Source organism: Bipolaris maydis (assembly GCF_028858645.1).
Source record: "Bipolaris maydis strain C4 unplaced genomic scaffold PSV08scaffold_11, whole genome shotgun sequence".
Classification (NCBI taxonomy): Eukaryota; Fungi; Ascomycota; class Dothideomycetes; order Pleosporales; family Pleosporaceae; genus Bipolaris; species Bipolaris maydis.
In genome coordinates, this window is record NW_027093867.1 from 1,592,372 (window position 1) to 1,608,018 (window position 15,647).

General features: G+C 54.5%; 7 protein-coding genes across 7 annotated transcripts; 5 read left to right on the forward strand and 2 right to left on the reverse strand.

Moving 5' to 3' along the window:
- Positions 1–1,979: 1,979 nt before the first annotated feature.
- On the forward strand, positions 1,980–2,957 carry PSV08DRAFT_373158 (uncharacterized protein; the record flags this gene model as incomplete). The annotated part of the gene is made up of 1 exon (XM_014221737.2): positions 1,980–2,957. The coding sequence occupies one exon, from the start codon at positions 1,980–1,982 to the stop codon at positions 2,955–2,957; it is 978 nt and encodes a 325-aa protein (XP_014077212.2).
- Positions 2,939–3,281, forward strand: PSV08DRAFT_320975 (uncharacterized protein; the record flags this gene model as incomplete). The annotated part of the gene is made up of 1 exon (XM_066092679.1): positions 2,939–3,281. A coding segment is annotated over exon 1 (253 nt), but the record flags the coding sequence as incomplete, so codon positions are not given.
- A 1,072-nt stretch (positions 3,282–4,353) lies between these two features.
- PSV08DRAFT_320979 (Las1-like-domain-containing protein) lies at positions 4,354–6,335 on the forward strand. Its single transcript, XM_014221736.2, has 3 exons — positions 4,354–4,627; positions 4,715–4,860; positions 5,074–6,335. Exons 1-3 carry the CDS (start codon positions 4,505–4,507, stop codon positions 6,137–6,139), a joined length of 1,335 nt encoding a protein of 444 aa, XP_014077211.1. The 5' UTR covers positions 4,354–4,504; the 3' UTR covers positions 6,140–6,335.
- PSV08DRAFT_379023 (mitochondrial carrier domain-containing protein) lies at positions 6,289–7,673 on the reverse strand (the record flags this gene model as incomplete). The annotated part of the gene is made up of 5 exons (XM_014221735.2): positions 6,289–6,531; positions 6,595–7,212; positions 7,294–7,423; positions 7,524–7,598; positions 7,657–7,673. The coding sequence occupies 5 exons, from the start codon at positions 7,671–7,673 to the stop codon at positions 6,439–6,441; spliced, it is 933 nt and encodes a 310-aa protein (XP_014077210.1). The 3' UTR covers positions 6,289–6,438.
- A 373-nt stretch (positions 7,674–8,046) lies between these two features.
- Positions 8,047–9,631, forward strand: PSV08DRAFT_228267 (WD40-repeat-containing domain protein). Its single transcript, XM_014221734.2, has 2 exons — positions 8,047–8,239; positions 8,299–9,631. Exons 1-2 carry the CDS (start codon positions 8,138–8,140, stop codon positions 9,313–9,315), a joined length of 1,119 nt encoding a protein of 372 aa, XP_014077209.1. The 5' UTR covers positions 8,047–8,137; the 3' UTR covers positions 9,316–9,631.
- Positions 9,632–11,235: 1,604 nt separating this feature from the next.
- Positions 11,236–12,752, forward strand: PSV08DRAFT_10069 (uncharacterized protein). The gene has a single exon (XM_066091812.1). The coding sequence runs from the start codon at positions 11,345–11,347 to the stop codon at positions 12,713–12,715; it is 1,371 nt and encodes a 456-aa protein (XP_065948744.1). The 5' UTR covers positions 11,236–11,344; the 3' UTR covers positions 12,716–12,752.
- A 484-nt stretch (positions 12,753–13,236) lies between these two features.
- PSV08DRAFT_379025 (Oxo-4-hydroxy-4-carboxy-5-ureidoimidazoline decarboxylase) lies at positions 13,237–14,007 on the reverse strand (the record flags this gene model as incomplete). Its single annotated transcript, XM_014221731.2, has 2 exons — positions 13,237–13,458; positions 13,631–14,007. 2 exons carry the CDS (start codon positions 14,005–14,007, stop codon positions 13,302–13,304), a joined length of 534 nt encoding a protein of 177 aa, XP_014077206.1. The 3' UTR covers positions 13,237–13,301.
- Positions 14,008–15,647: the final 1,640 nt, after the last annotated feature.

Genomic DNA, 15,647 nt, shown 5'->3' on the forward strand with positions numbered 1-15,647 from the left:
AAGTGCAAGTGCAGGCAAGGCCCGGGTCGGGCGTGTGCCAGACGACAGCCGGCCTTGGTGTGCACCAGCGCCGTACACGACGAACGCGCGTATGGCCAGTCATGGCATGCGGCGAGGGCGAGCCCAAGGGCAGGCAGGCTAGCACCGGCGTCGGCGTCCATGTCGTGGTTGACGAGTCCATTGCCATGGCCGTGTTTCGATGGGCAAGGCCGGCCAGGGCCAGGGCGGCGGGTGCACTGGTTTCAAGGCGTGCGTGTGTGGAGCATGGCGCTGGCCAAACGTTAAAGTGGTTTTTTTCCTCGCCCGCCTGCTTGTGCTTGTCCTGCCCGGCCTGCCTAAGCCCGGGCTGCACCAATCTCCGCGAGCGTCTGCGCCGTTGGCTGTGTGACGCAGGCGGGCAGTGGGTGCCAGGGTGCATGGGGCGAGGGACAGTCTGATGCTGCATCCGTTGCACGTCGCGCCGCTTGCAGGGACGGGCTGGCTGCATGTCGATTTCTGGAAGACGGTCGGCTAGCCGCTGGGCCAATGGCGTCGCCCCAACGCCGCCCGCCCCAGATGGCGCTTGGATACCCAAGGGCCAGCAGAGTGGTTTGCCGGGTGCGAGGGGATGGCATGTGCATGTGTGCTATGTATCTTGTACTATGTACGTAGTACATACTGGCCTAGTAGCACGACGACATGCCATGCTATCGGCTAGCATTGGGTGCCGTTCCAGGCCCCGTGCCCGCCTGCCATTGGCCGCACGCCCGCTCCCGAGAAAACATGTCGTAGCCCACCCAGCACGCTGCACCTGCGCCAACCAAACTCTGAGCCCCCATCCCCATCCTCCATCCACCCATCCACCCACATCCACACATGCAACCCATCCCCATCCATCCACCCATCCCCTGATCTCACCCGACCGCTGCTGCTTGATCCTGCTGCGTGCTACCTGCTGCCTCCTGCCTCCTGCTACCGCCACACAGGCTCACCGTGGCCGCCGGCCTGCGCTTCGACGCCCACGCACTCCCACCCCCCCTCTCACAACACCAGTACCGCCGGGCTTTGCCCCGTAAATTGACTATTCTGCACGCCTCCAACTCCGACTGCTGCTGGCCTGCCCTCAGCGCGGCTAAACCACCGCGCTGCCGAGCGAGGGCGTCGCCATGCATCCACCCACCGTCCGTCCCCGTCAAGCAAAAAAAAAGTCGACCAGGGCTAGTAGACCGCCTGGAGAGCCACCGCGGCGCCCACCCACACCCACACCCACGCCCCCCCTCGCATGCACACACGACACTGAACCCCGCCGTGGAGCCCAGCTGAGTCGCACTGCAAAGAGTCCCACTGTGGCCTAGTCGCACTACCGCACTACCGCACTCTGCCATGATGGCTGCTCGCGTCGTCGTTTCCCTTACCCTGCTGTCTCGACAAGCCGGCCGTCGTCTACTTACTTACTAGCTGCACGGATGCCCCGTCGCGCGCTGCGCCATGATACATGGTCCGCCGTGCTCGTCTACCCTCCCTGTCCTGTGATTTGGTCATCCCAAGCCTTCCTTTTCGCTTTCTGCACCCATGTCTTGCCGTGATCGTGCCAGCCGTGCCACTGGCCCTAGTCGTCACAGCGCTCCCTCACCGAGCCATCCCTTGGTGCTTGGTGGCTCCGTATAGTCAATACACACCCGTTCCCTGTCTGCATCTATCCCACTATTACTTGTTCTTGTCTTTGGCTAGTCTAGCCCTGGCACTCCTTGCACCATGACTTTTGCCGCGACCTCACGCTGTTCCAATTTCCCCATCCACCCTTCCGCATCTGTCTATATCTCTTGGCACTCCATATACCTATGCACATGTCCCCTCCCCCTTCGCTTCATACAAGAAGAACCGTCATCAGCTCTTGCACACATATTCAACCTGCCTGGACACATCAACACCCAACAACACCCACCACTCCCCCCTTCCTGTACATGCCGACTTCCCTTGCATCCTACCATCTCGACACCATGTCCGGCCAGATGCAGCCAGCACAACTACACCGACGCACCTCTCGTGGCTCGGCCAGCCAATCAGGATGCCGTTCGTCACGCATTGAGAAGACAAAGAGCCACCACAGCAGCCCAAAGGCCATGGAGAGGCGCAAGACTACTTCCGAGACCAAGCTATACGCTACCCTCGACGACCACTACCGAATGATGTTTGGCGTAGAGCCAGAAGAGGAGGAGCGTCCCCAGTCAACCCGACCCGTGAGCTGGCATCCCGCGTCATCACAGGTGCAGACTTCACAACAAACAAACTACTTTGACCCCATGCCAAGTCAACACTGGCAGCAAAACTACTCGCCATCACGAGACTCGTGCCATGGTTCCGACTATTACTCGCTCTCTGCCCGCAACTCGATGCTCGAGCCCCGGACTAGTGCTCCATCCGAGTATGGCTGGCAAAGCATGCCTCAACACACTCCCGGCTATGTCGACTCTTGTGTCAACACGCCCACCTCGGAGCCTCTTCCATGGTACCTGCAGCAATGGGCACAGAAGAACCAAGCACAAAACACTGCCTCTGCCCAGCAGCAAGACCAGGACATGGACGACGAAGAGGAAGGCGAGAAGCTTGTTGCCCTTGGCCTATACGATGCCCCGGAGCCATCACTCAGCTGGGGTGCCCTTACCGAGGGTACCGGAAAAGGCCTTAAGCTCGAGGAGACTTGGCAACCACCCGAGGAAGACGAGGACGATCAAGACGATGACGATGACGCAAGCTCAGAAGGCAGTGTCGAGGAGCCATCGCCCCCTCTGCCGCCCGTCCATGAACAGGCACAGAACATGGCAGTCCATGTCAAGTCTCAAACACCCAGCAGCATGGAAGGCCAGAGCTTCTTCTTCGACGACGACGAGACTGTATCCAAGGAGTGGTGGTTTCAACAAGTCAAACAACCCTCCATGCCAGTGCGGGACGCTGGACTAGGATATGGGTGGTTGTGAGCATGGTCACAGCTTTACATTACTTGTATATTTTTAGTCTTTACACCTTTTTTGGTCTTTCAGCACAGCACAGCACGGCGTTTTTTTGTTTTTGTTTTCTGCAATGGCTCCCAGTTGGGAGTAAAAAAAAGAGCACTATTAGACAACAGCGAGAGCGAGCGAAAGAGATACCCAGCCTTCACAGGCAAGAGAACCAGTCTTTGCATCATCGCTCACACCGAGGTCAGATGGAGAGGAAATGCATGTGTATACTAGTAGATAGTAGTAGTAGTAGTATAGTAGGAGAAGAAGGCATGACTGCAGCCAATCAAACACATAACAAATCATACCAAGTCCATGTTCCAATGACTATGCGCGTGGGTGTGTGGGTGACTACTTACAATGGCAGGAGCAAGCAGCAGTAGGCAGCAGGCAGCCAACCAAGGGGGAAGGCGCCCTCAACACACTGCTATGCCAGCATCATCATCATCATCATCATCACCACCACCACCACCACCACAACCACAACCATGACCACGACCATGACTACGACCAGCGACACCACCATGTGCTTGAATATCGAATGTCGCTCGCTTGCCTACTCATTACTCAGTCATGTCATCCATCGTCGGCGGCAAAGCATCGGCCTGGTCGTGCCATGGCGCAAGCTTCTTCCACGCTTCTAGCCACGCTTGCTCAAACCTTGGGAAACCCTACATGCTGGAACAGGACGACTAGCTTGCGGCATGCGCCGAGGCCAGGGTTGGGCGTCTCTATCCCAAAACCCACTTCGAGCCCGGCAACCCAGCAAATGGCGCGTCGGCGACATGGGCCCGCATCCTCCGGGCCCATTTCCCTTCAGGTCCCAGGTCAGGCTTGCGCAAATTGATCCAACAAGGCGATTGTGTCACACTGGCCGGCAAAGGCCCGATGACCGCCATCATCATCCCGTCCCTCAGCCTCATCCGCCAAAGCACTGACGGAACTGCCTTCACTAATCAACCACTAACCGACAACTAACCGACGGCCCAGCTACCCCTCGCTGACTTGTCCTCTTCTCATGCCGCCCCTTGGCCCGTCCACCAATGTGCCGCCAAACGGGGACCCATCTGCATCTTTTCCCCATCCATCGCCCAACCTCGGCGAGACCCGCCATAGTTGCCTCGTCCCAACTTCTCACCACGCCGCCCATGTCTGCCACGCTCGGACGCTACCCACGTAGCGCCCAATAGCCTTTTACACGACAAAGGTTCCAGAGTATGGGGTGCCAGATTGCCCTTTTGCCCCGGCTTTAACCGCCATTCTCTTACCTCATTGGCGCGATGCTCCGCCTGCGCTAATCGTCTCCAGTCCAATCCAAGACGGTTTCTTTTTATTTCTTTTTATTTCCCAATCGTTTCGCATCCGACGCGTTCTCACGTGCCCTTTGCTTTGCTTCGAGACGCACATCAGCCACTCCACTGCTGCACACTGGCAGGGGTCCCACTGCCCTAGAGACCCAACCTCTTTCTTGTCGCACGCCCTGAGGCTCGGGGGCGTCTAGAGCAAAAATAACTCCGTGTGTCCATATGGACTCGAATAATAGCTCTCGGTTTGTTGTGACGGCGTGGCGCAATGGCCATGAATTGCTTCAGCTACGCCACGACTTGTACTGCTCTGAGACGCTTAGAAGAGAAAAGGCTGTCAACAAGGTGAGCTGACTTTTGTCGGTCTGGTCGTCTAAGAAGCATAGTTCCAGACCGACGCAAGGCAACAAGTAGTAAGCTGATGGCGGCTAGGTTTTTGCGTGGCGCCTGCGTAAGCCAGATGCTCTGCCTTTGCTGCTAGAATCGACGGCAGATATTGTTGATGTCATCCTCCAAGATGAGAGGGGCGGGCTGCAGCATAATGCCTTGCGGCTGTTGTATGCAACAGCACTATCAAGGTAGGTTTCCCAACCAGCGGTCAATGTTGGCTAGATGTGAAAGATCCTTGTCCGGTACTCTGTATCGAGGCACCTATTACAGAAAATGCTTGGAGCCAATTACCCTTGTCTGTATCATTCACATGCTTCGTCTTGCTTCACCCAGACCCAAAGCATTGGGGAATCGAGACAAACACAAAACATAGGACAGGCCCCCGTCTAACAAGTGCGCAGATTCGTAACCGGCCTAGCAGATACCCAGATCGACTTGACGCGTGATCGCCCCTCGTGGTTTCCCGCTGGAAAATCCCTCCAGCTACCCCTCTCCCTGCTGGAAACGCGGCACCGCATCGTTCATCGGCATTTGCCATCGCTTGCAGAGCTGAAGCGCGCTGCCGCAGACTCTCTCGAGTGGCTGTGGGAGTGGTACTGGCGACAACTGGATTATGCCTTTGAGACTGGCGACGCCGACGGCGAGGCTGAGGCTGAGTTTGGGTTAGAAACTAGAGCAGCAATCAAGGAGAAACTGCAAGCCGTATTGAAGTCGTACGTCAAGGAAAGAAAGAATGAGATCAAGCAACGACGACAAGACAACAAGGCCGCTCAAACAGCCTTGTCAACGTACACCTTGCATTTCTCCGCCAACACGCCCACACAACGTGTTCTGCTTGACCTCGTCGTAGACGACAAAATGATTCTACCCACGGACAAGAAGCTAGGCTCCTCAATGTCCGGTGCCTTTCTCATCTGGACCCCTTTACTCGTAGCATTCTGTACTTCATCTACACTCTCAATCAACGCACTCGTTACTCGCCTCCTCGACCAGCTCTCCGTGTTCAAGGTAAGCAGCCATCATGATTCCATCGTGGACTCGGACAACCCTATCAAAGAAGCAATGTACACCTGGCTCCTCCACATTCTCACCTCATCCGATTGGGCCCCTGCAAGACGAGTCGTCGCTGTATCAGCGGAGAAGAAGATGCAAGAAGAAGTTCTTGTGCAGATTTTCTCTGGCCCGTGTTTCTGGGGCTTGAAACTCGCCGAGGCGCTGCTGGACAAGGGAGATGTGGCTAGTGCGGAGTCCTGGCGTGCTGTTTTAGTTGCTGCGAGGAGTGAGGGCGAAGTAGAAGGTGACGATATGGAGCTTGATGTTGAGGCTGAGAGTATAACCGCGGCGTTGCCTGTACGGCGGACTGAAAACGGGAGCCAGGAAAAGATTCAGGGACCTGTTAAGGTGTTGGGAATGTGGAAGAGTAGGCCGATTGGATGGATACCTGAGGGGTGGGATGATGATGACTAAGTAGAATTTTCCTTCTCCTTGTTTAAAGGACTTGGTTGAGCGAGATTTTTTTTTGTTGTATAAAAAAAAAGTGTCTTTTTTTGGTATATAAGCGACATGGAAAAAGTTTGGCTTGGGTCTTGATGAAAATATGTAAAAAGGTACGAATCACTCTTTCCATTTGTTGATTTTCTTTGTGTGTTCTTCTACAATATATCTTCTTCTCTTTCTATAATAATTGGCAACATGACGTTCAAAAGATGGGTAATAACATGGTATTATTACAAGAGCCCCGCGCAAAAAGGGGTGGTTAACGAATTTTACATCTTGGCCTTCACATCAGCGGGTAAGATACGATCTTCGACCATGCGCATGAGTTTGATAGTTTGTTCGGCGAGGGTAAGGGTGAGAATCTAATTGTGGCAAAGTTAGCACCAAACTCGCAGAGAAGCAAGAGAGAGAGAAAAGAAACATACCGTATGCGGCAATATCCTGGCCAAATGGGCAAAATAGCCCTTATACAAGGCCAGCACGCCCTCTGTTCTCACCGTCCTGGCCAAACAATCAAACGCACTCGTGTACAAATTGCCCGTCTGATTATACATGCGCGACATGATCGTATCCGGGGGGTGCATAACACAGCAAACGACGAAGCCACTCGCGGTACTACTCGCCACATGCAGCGGCATACCCTCTTGCATGCCGAGATGCTTGACGAGCCTCCTCTTTGCGAAAAAGTACGTGGGCAACTGGACCGAGCTGCCGAACCCCGTTCTTACCATTGCGGGTCCCACGCCCCGATACAGTCCCTTTATGCCCTCGGCAGAGTAGATTTGACGCATGCCGTCGAGCGCGTTGCGGTAGTGGTGCTGGGTGCCGACGGGGAGGAAGGGCGAGTACGATTGCAGCCGCGTTTTCACGAGGAAGAAGGGGGATCCGGCTGCGGCGCCGAGGACCCCCGACGAGGCGCCTGCGAAAAGGTTTATCGAGAAGGATTGTATAGTGGGGTCGTGGTAGAGGGTTGTGGTGAGAGTTTTGCGGATGGGCTCGTAGAAGCCCAGGCGGCAGCCGTTCAGGGTCATTTGGTAAATGTACTATTTCTCAAGTATTAGTACATTTTTTTTTCGGGAGTCTTTGGGGGTTGTTTTTTTTAGAGAGAGCTAGGGAGAACGTACTGCACATCCTAACCCACGTAATAGGCCTCGGGGCCCCTCGTTCTTGAGAATGACGCCGACACCGTGGAAGACTCCCCTATATAACCGCGGCGCATCGCTCTTTGCCTTTAGCTCGCCTTGTAGTTGTAGTCTGGGCGAAAGCGGTCAACCAGCTTGTTCGCTTGCGAATATGTTTTTGTGTGTTTGTTTGAAGGCTAAGCCATTGGGAAGAGAGTGATTATATTGCGCACCGGATCTTGACTGTTTCGAAGCCGTGCGTCACTGTCACGGCTCCGCATGCTGCTATGCCGCCGGCTATGAAGGAGCTGGCAACGGTAGACATTAGTTATTGTGTATCTTGATTGTGGAAAGGGAATATCTTACCCAAGGGTTGTAGACATGCTGCGCCTTTTATGCGACTGAGCGCTCTGACTTGGAGGTTCTGGACAGTTGTATCGCCGTTTGAGGTCTTACGATCAAGTCGCCGTCTACCGTTTCGTCTGTGTGTCGCCGCTTACCAGAGGTTCGCCAATTTCAAGGGGGAAAGGAGTGTAGGGCTCCGAGTCAAGACCGTGGGAAAGTAAAAGAATTGAAAAGTGTTGTAGTGTACAGAGGGCAAATGCAGGGCGTAGTAATTGTGAATAATCTCTCGGGGGTCCGGTTTCGGCTCAAGGCCGGTTGACGCTGTGACCCACTTTCTACCTCGCACCGCATTCTCATGCGCGCATTCCGCCGGCTCTAGCTCAGTCCCACGGTCGCGTCGCGTCAACCCTCACGCCTACGGAATTGCTACTCGACGCACATGGACATATAAAGGAGATATCGAGCTAAGGATTTACGAGCTCCTCCCCACCCAAGCACTGCAATGGCTGGGCTAGCAACGCCTGGTGGAGGGCCTCCTCCACCGCCTGCGGGCCCACCGACACAAAAAGTGAGCGACGTCATAACGAGCTTCCGGCCTCAAAGAGTAAAAAGTCCCTTTAGCACCCATGACACCTTGTACCTGTATATTCACAATGCCTGCAGCGCTTCAAGTCCGGCGGCCACGGAACGTCCATTACCTCGCTCGACTTTGACGACTCGGGCGAACTCGCCATTGTAGCCCGCGACGACGACACACTGCAAATCTACAACTGCAAAGAAGGCAAGCATGCAAAAGAGCTCAAGAGCCAAAAGTATGGCGTCCACCTTGCGCGCTTCAGCCACCACGCCCAGAGCATCATTTACGCCAGCACAAAGGTCGACGATACTATCCGTTTCCTCTCCACCCACGATAACTCGTACATCCGCTATTTCAAGGGCCACACCGACACAGTTACATCGATTGCCCTGTGTCCGTCCAAAGATGATTTCATCAGCTGCTCGCGGGACAACACGGTGCGCCTGTGGAACCTACAGTCGCCAAACTACGTTGGTATGCTCAATCTCCATGCGCCATATCTTGCTGCCTACGACCCGTCAGCGACCGTCATTGCCATCGCCTCGCCGCCGACGCAATCTATCCTCCTCTATGACATGCGTAACTACGACAAGCCGCCATTCGCCACGTTTGACCTGCTAGAGTACGAGCAGCGCTTCATGGGAGGACAAAAGGTGGACTGGACAAAGATGGAGTTTAGCAATGACGGCAAGAGTCTAGTTGTAGCCACCAATGGCAGCGGCCACTTCGTCCTCGATGCCTTCTCCGGTGATATCTCGCACTTTTGTTACCGCAAAGCTGGATCCTCGGGGCGCCTACCACCCGCGTCGTCCGTCACCAATGTCAGTGGCGCTGCACATAACGGGGACACGCCTGCAAACGGCCAAGGCGATGTGTGCCTTACTCCAGACGGTCAGTTCTTGATTGGAGGCAGCGGAGAAGACGGCCTGCTGGTATGGGATATTTCCAAGCCTCCTGCGCCCAATAACATCTTAGAGCCAATGGAGAAGCTTCCGGGTCAGGGCAAGGGTGCTGTTGTCGGGTATAACCCTAGGACGAATCTGCTCGCGAGTGCAGACAAGGATTTGTATCTCTGGCAGCCGGATGCCGATTTGATGATTTGAGGAGGGATTTGAGAAGCCCAGAGTGCTACATGGGTGTTTAGGGGAAAAAGAAAAAAAGTCTAGACAAGAAAGGCCGGACCTGAGCGAGGAAGGGGATGCGCCAAATAAAGTGTAATTCGAGCAATCTACCCCAAGGCCGTTGTGTTGGAAAACAGGTACAGCAAGTAGATAGATGGCCATGGTGGAATGCTGTCCTCGGTCCGAATTGCGCAAAATCCATGGCCGATGGTGCCTATCGGATGAGTAGTAGGCGAAATGGGACTCTACGAAGAAGAAGGTCACGCTCCAAGAGCATAGCAATACAACCAAACCAGCAAACTCATAGACATAAAGATAGCGGATATGTTTTCAGATATCCGAGCACGTGACGAATGCGAAGCAGAGCGCCAAGAAGGGCACGGGCTGGCCATTACTTTTGGGCGACATCTCGCTTGAGACTGTCTGCTGCCATTGATCAATTTGCAGATCTGACAGAGTGCTTAAGGCGAGCGAATGACCAACCCTGACACGGACATGAATTTGCAGCAAACCCCGAATCGAGCCGGACCCAAAATGAATCAGTCGATGAGGGGCGCCTTGTGCTCCACAAAGTTGCTTTTCTGACGCTCACCCCGCACAAGGATGGATTGTGGCGCTGAGCCTCGCACACAAGTCAGCTGCGTTGAGTGAGCACAGATGGTGACGAGGTGCGGTGCTTGGGTTGCTTTGCATTTAGGCCCAGCACAGTGGGCTATGTTGCAGACACGGGCGAGTGTTTTTGTCATTTGCACCACGGCATGCTGAAATTGGACACATGAATGACAGCAGCGAGCATGGGGTTGGCTGACAAGACAGGGTGCGGACACACCGCAGAGGCAAAATACGACGGCTCACGGCTCACGGCGGACTGTGAGACCATCGTATACACGACCGACGCGTCGCCCATGTCGGGGGCCATGGAGCCATGGTCGAGGCTCTGGAGCGTTTGTGCTACGACGCATGTACGAGCAGCAGCTCAAGCTGAAGAGGCAGCCAACAGGCAGCGCAACCCCAGGATTGCTTAGGTCGCTGGCGCCCGCAGACCCCGGCTGAGGGCGAGGATCAAAACTGGGCCAGTCGCCGTGCTTGGAGCCGTGAGTTTGCCATCGACGGACCCGCTGTCATCTGGCCCGCCCTGGCCAGGATAGCCCGGATGCGTGGTGAGAGACTGACGAAATGTTTGCTGAGCTCGTGAGTGCGACGATGAAGAAACAAAGCAGTGGTTGGTTGTTGGTGGAGAGCGAGAGCAGGTCGAGATGGGCTCTGGGGGTGGCGAAGGACCACGTCCAAGGAGCCCCTAGACCCTTAAGCCGAGCCCCATGGCTGTGCTGGAGGCCTTCTCCGCCCATCACATTGTCGCAAACGCCTCTCTCCACAAGCAAGCACAGAGGGAGGATCCATGACGGCCCCCGTCCCGCCTAGATGCAGCAGCCTCACCTTTTGGCCAGCAGAGTTTTCACGGCGCCCGTCGAGGAAAAGAAGCACCGTCCAGTCAGACGGGCGACATGTCGACGGCACTACTGGCGCACACCTACTGGGGTTCTCCGCATATTGCCCATAGCGCTGGGTCATTCGCGCCTTGCCTCGTCAACCTACTAGCCATATCACCACGCCCCTCTTCTTCTGCCATTCCCCGACTCCTCCCCGACGGCTTACCCTGCCTCGACTTGTCGACTCTTCTGCGCCTCAGACCCTTCCCGGTATCCCGAATTGAAACCTGCTCGCTGTTCAAAACCGTGTCATCTGCGTGGGCCATGTCCGTCTCTCCGCCCTGAACATGGTCTCGTGACATGCTCCCATCTCGACATTGGTGCGTGTGGTCCACAGAGCCAAGCTCAGCTTCGCCTATTCACTAGCACTGCATTGAGTTTACCTTTGCTCCTGTGGGCTCGTCCCGTGCCCGTCAACCAAACTACACTCTCACCATCGACACCCTCCCCACCCGAGAATGCCAATCTGTCGGCTCAGCTACTCCTTGCCCAAGATCGTGCATGAGTTTGGGTAGCGGAGGATGTTGCGAGCTGGTACCGAGAGCACACCATCAACATTGAACCAGCACCCTGGGACTGTCTGGACCACCAACAGTTCCGCCACGTTACCATTCATCTTGCTTCCGCCGCCAGCCATGAAGCTCACATTTCTGCCTCGGCCGCCGATATCCGCTTCCAGAAAGCGTAGCCGAGCTGTGGCTGATATCGACGGAGAACATTCATGTGTGCAGAAAAAGAAACGCCGGCTTCGACTATTTCTCATCACATCACGACTATCTCCGCAGTTTTCACATCCAGCATCAAACATTGTCGATCGAGGCAGTTCAAAGATTGCAGTATGGGCCAAGCAAAAGGCCTTGGGAAGGAACTTGCTTCCCAAAGCGGCCATTTTGAATGGCATACGGAGACGGAACATCCTCATGAGGAACTCGTCGGGACCCAGCGCCCGAGTGTCGATTGTTCAGGAAAAGGAAAAGGCTCAGCTTGAACTGGCTCGTTTAGAATTCACTCACGGAAGCGTCGACACATATACTCATCCAGTCCTACTTCAGCATCCATCAGTCCCACCCAGCGCCGCCATACGGACCGGCAATCGATTTGTCATGTCCGGGTCACCTACCAGTTCTCCGAGTTCGTCGAGAAGCCCTTCGCCGACGTCACACGGTTCTCCAACGTCAGGTCCTAATGAGACAGCATCGTTCCGCTCACCAAACGAAGCATGGGTCATGACTTCACCCCCAACCAAAGGACACTCGCTGCATAGAGACTACCATCCCCTACCGCCGTCTCCGCTAGGTGTATCAAATTATGATGCTTTCGATGCGGAGGAAGATGAGGTGGACCTCTATGCTCATCTGGACGACGAAGGACCCCTGCCAAGTCCATTTGATGAGGAAGATGACGATGAGGTTGTCCCGTTCTCTCCCTCTGCCGTCACCACCAATGTCTCTACGACAATACCAACCAGTACTGCGCATGCGACTAGCATGTACTCTGACTACACCATGCCCGACTATGGCCATATCGACACAGACGCCAACTCATCATTGCTAAACACATACTCAACCTCTCATTCCGCATCAAAGCGGACAGACTCGTTTGCAACATCGCCCAACTTCCGCCCTTGCATACCGAAAAAGTCGATATCACCAGAGATGTATGCAGTAACCCCGACGACATCTGTTTCGCCAAACTTTGCACCATCGACCCCAGTATCAGCGAATAACACACCCACGGCGACGTCGCCCAATTTTGTTTCTTCAATGGCATCGCCGGTAATGTTTCGCGAGTTCCCGTCATTGGCCGCTGGGAACTCTACCACAAACTTTCCGCCATCATTGGCGTCACCACATCCGTCGTGGGCAAAGAAGGTGAGCTCGACTGAGGAATGATTTATTTTGAAAATCGGGTGGTTAATCCTGTCTTTGTTAAAAAAAAATGACACTCTGAAAAAGGTAAACCCCACTACACGAGTTTATTTTGCATGCTAGTGGGTCTAGGGGGAATTGGGCACACACATTTGTAATTGCATTCATCTTGCATAGGAGCATTGGGAAAGAAAGGACCAAACAATTCAAGGGAACAACAAAAAGGGTCAATATGGGAAGATGGGGGGGAGTAACATAAGAGGGAAACTGTATTTCTGGCGCAACGGGAGGGGACTGGATTGGGATTGGGATTCTGATGTGGACCCAATAGCATGCATGCATTTTTATTTTCTATACATGTAAGATATGTGTATATGCGAATACATACAAGCAGGAGGGGCATATATCATGGTGGTTCTTGTTTTGGGTCTGGGGAGGAGGGGTATGAGCAATTTTAAAATTCCCAAATTTTCTTGATCAAAAAATGAACATGAGTTGGGTTTAACTTTTTTTATGCTTTACGATTTCCCACTGTAGTAGGATTTTTTGCGTTTTCTTTTTATTAATCTATGGCCCGTAATCACATACATATATGACTGACTGCTACTTCTTACTGCTGTTGTTGTTGCAACTTGCCCGCGCGATCCAGGGCAATATCGCACATGGCTTGTATAGCTTCTTGGCGCTCAGCGGCGATATCGGCGCGTGCAATGCGGTCACGCATGTTGTGCATGATTTCGGGGCGTGAACGGCCGTTCACAAAGACACTGTTATTTGATTAACCAAACTATGCCCAGTTTCTTTCTCTCTGTGTCGCAGACAGAAATTTGCAAATCAAGTGAATATGCAGCAAAGAGACAGAGAAAAAAAAAGGTTGAATAGAAAGGAGAGGAAGAAAGAGGGAGGAAGGCACAGGGGGGAGGGGATTGTTTATCTTACACATATCTCAACCCGGGAAAGACAGCCTCATATTCCTCATTCAAGATCTTGAGTTCCTCGCCCTCGCCGGCCAAATTCGCCTGCTCAGCCCGACTCTGCTCGCTTTCTACTTTCTTCGCTCCGAGTCTCGGATGCGCACACAATATCTCTTGCAAGCGCTGTGCGTCCTCTGCGGTAGATGAGGCGGCTAGAGCGCGGAGTTGCGTTCCTACGGCGGCGATGAGGACGGGGTAGGAAGGGAAGGTAGTGCTGCGCAGGACGGGGAGGGAAAGGGTGTGGAGGGCGGGGCTGGGCTCGAAGAGGAGGTCGAGGGTAGAGGTTAGGGTTTGGTCGGGGGCGTGGGGGAGGGAGGAGATTGGGGGAAGAGAGGGGGCCATTATTTTAGTGGCTTTTGGGGGTTTGGAATTTGCGGGGTTTGGGATTTGTTGCTTTCTTTTCTGGTTGGAGATGGTGGCCGTTTTTTTGCTTTTTGATGATTGGAGTACGAGGATGGGTGGCACGCTGGGGGTAGTGGACCGGGGAGTGGGAGGTATGACGTCTTGTGGGGTTGGGTTTCTGGTTGAAGTGTGTAGTAGAAGCGTGGATGGAGAGCTGAGAAGGAAAGAGGTCCAACTGGTTTTCAATGTCGTTAGTTTTAGGACTATTTTTTTCTGCTCTCTTCGGCACGGCCGCTGCCGTCCGATCAGCGATGCGGTGATGGATGCATGGTGGAAGATACTGCGGGTCGAAGCTGCATGCTGCAAGGGCAGCAAGATGGTCACTGGTCTTGAGAATGCTGCTGGGTGGGTCGTCTTGGTGCGGGGCAGACGCGATTGCGATAGTGGCACGACGCTTCTTTGGGTCTTGGGCGGACGGTGGCTGGCTAGCTCTCTGCTGGCTTCGATGCTCTTTGGACGCGCATCGTGTTTCTGGCAGCTGAGATCAAGGGGAGATATCCGGTGTGTATGTCCTACTTACGAAAATGTCGTCATGTAGCTGACAGACTTTACGGCTGAGAGGGCCATGCATGGAAGGACAAAACAACTTTCAAAGTCTGGAAATACCACTTTTTCAAGGAACAGCCATGATGAGGCAGCGATCTCCCGTCGTGACCAGGTGCAGGACATGTAAAACGGCGGGTTGCTTCTTCCCCGGCATCCCATGTGTGCCGTTGGCGAAAAGCAATTGCGCACTCCGGGGCACCAACGGCCATCAAATACCCCAACGGTGACGTGACAAGAAACAACCATAACTCATGCAGTGCCTGGCTGTGACTCTGCGTGCCTCAGGAACACTGATGGAGCTGTGCCGTGTTCCTGCGTCGGGTGGAGAGAGAGGGGCGAGTCTATCAATGCAGGCCCCATTCATTGCCACATGGGCGGCACGAGGTGGTAAGATGGTACCCTAGGCATAGCGCAGCCACGCAGGTACCGCAGCTCGTGCTCCAATCCAAGGCGTCAAAGGGCCGTTTTTGGTGTAGGCATACAAACACATTGTTTTGCTTTGTCGGTGAATAGTCCGGGTCGGCAGCAGTGGGGACTGGGAGAGGGAGAGGGAGAGGGTGCGGGCTAGGGGCGTCTTCAGGGCTGCGCGCCGGTTTACCCCTGTGAGCTTGTGTGCCTGAAACGCGGCGTCTCCACGTTTGGCCGTCTATTTGGCCTTGACTGCGAACTCGCGTCCCCTTTGCAGCTGCCGGGTGCTCAGCGCATTATTACCAGACTTACGCACATGGCCGTTTGCACATGTACATACCCACACACTTTTACATACTTGCGTATTTGACTGTTGCTGAAGCCGTCGCATTGCCTCAGCGACCACTACACCCACACCCACACCCACACCCACGCCCACGCCCTCTCTCTCTTCCTCCCCATGGCCCGTGCCGAGCGCCTCTGAGACCCTTTGCTCTCTCTCCTCTCGTATCTCGCCAATTGCGGACCCCCAGCTAGGTTGACCCCTGTCCAGCTTTGACCTCCTGGATATCTTGATTGCCCGTCGTCGAACGACCAGCGGCGACGAAAAAAGAAAGCCGCCTCTT

Excerpts from the sequence above, each read along its gene's own strand:
- PSV08DRAFT_320979 (XM_014221736.2), top strand. The coding sequence starts at position 4,505 with ATGGACTCGAATAATAGCTCTCGGTTTGTTGTGACGGCGTGGCGCAAT. Across the intron at positions 4,628-4,714 it reads GAGAAAAGGCTGTCAACAAG|GTTTTTGCGTGGCGCCTGCG; the intron begins GTGAGCTGACTT and ends GATGGCGGCTAG. Across the intron at positions 4,861-5,073 it reads TATGCAACAGCACTATCAAG|ATTCGTAACCGGCCTAGCAG; the intron begins GTAGGTTTCCCA and ends ACAAGTGCGCAG.
- PSV08DRAFT_228267 (XM_014221734.2), top strand. The coding sequence starts at position 8,138 with ATGGCTGGGCTAGCAACGCCTGGTGGAGGGCCTCCTCCACCGCCTGCG. Across the intron at positions 8,240-8,298 it reads CGAGCTTCCGGCCTCAAAGA|CGCTTCAAGTCCGGCGGCCA; the intron begins GTAAAAAGTCCC and ends CAATGCCTGCAG.
- PSV08DRAFT_10069 (XM_066091812.1), top strand. The coding sequence starts at position 11,345 with ATGTTGCGAGCTGGTACCGAGAGCACACCATCAACATTGAACCAGCAC.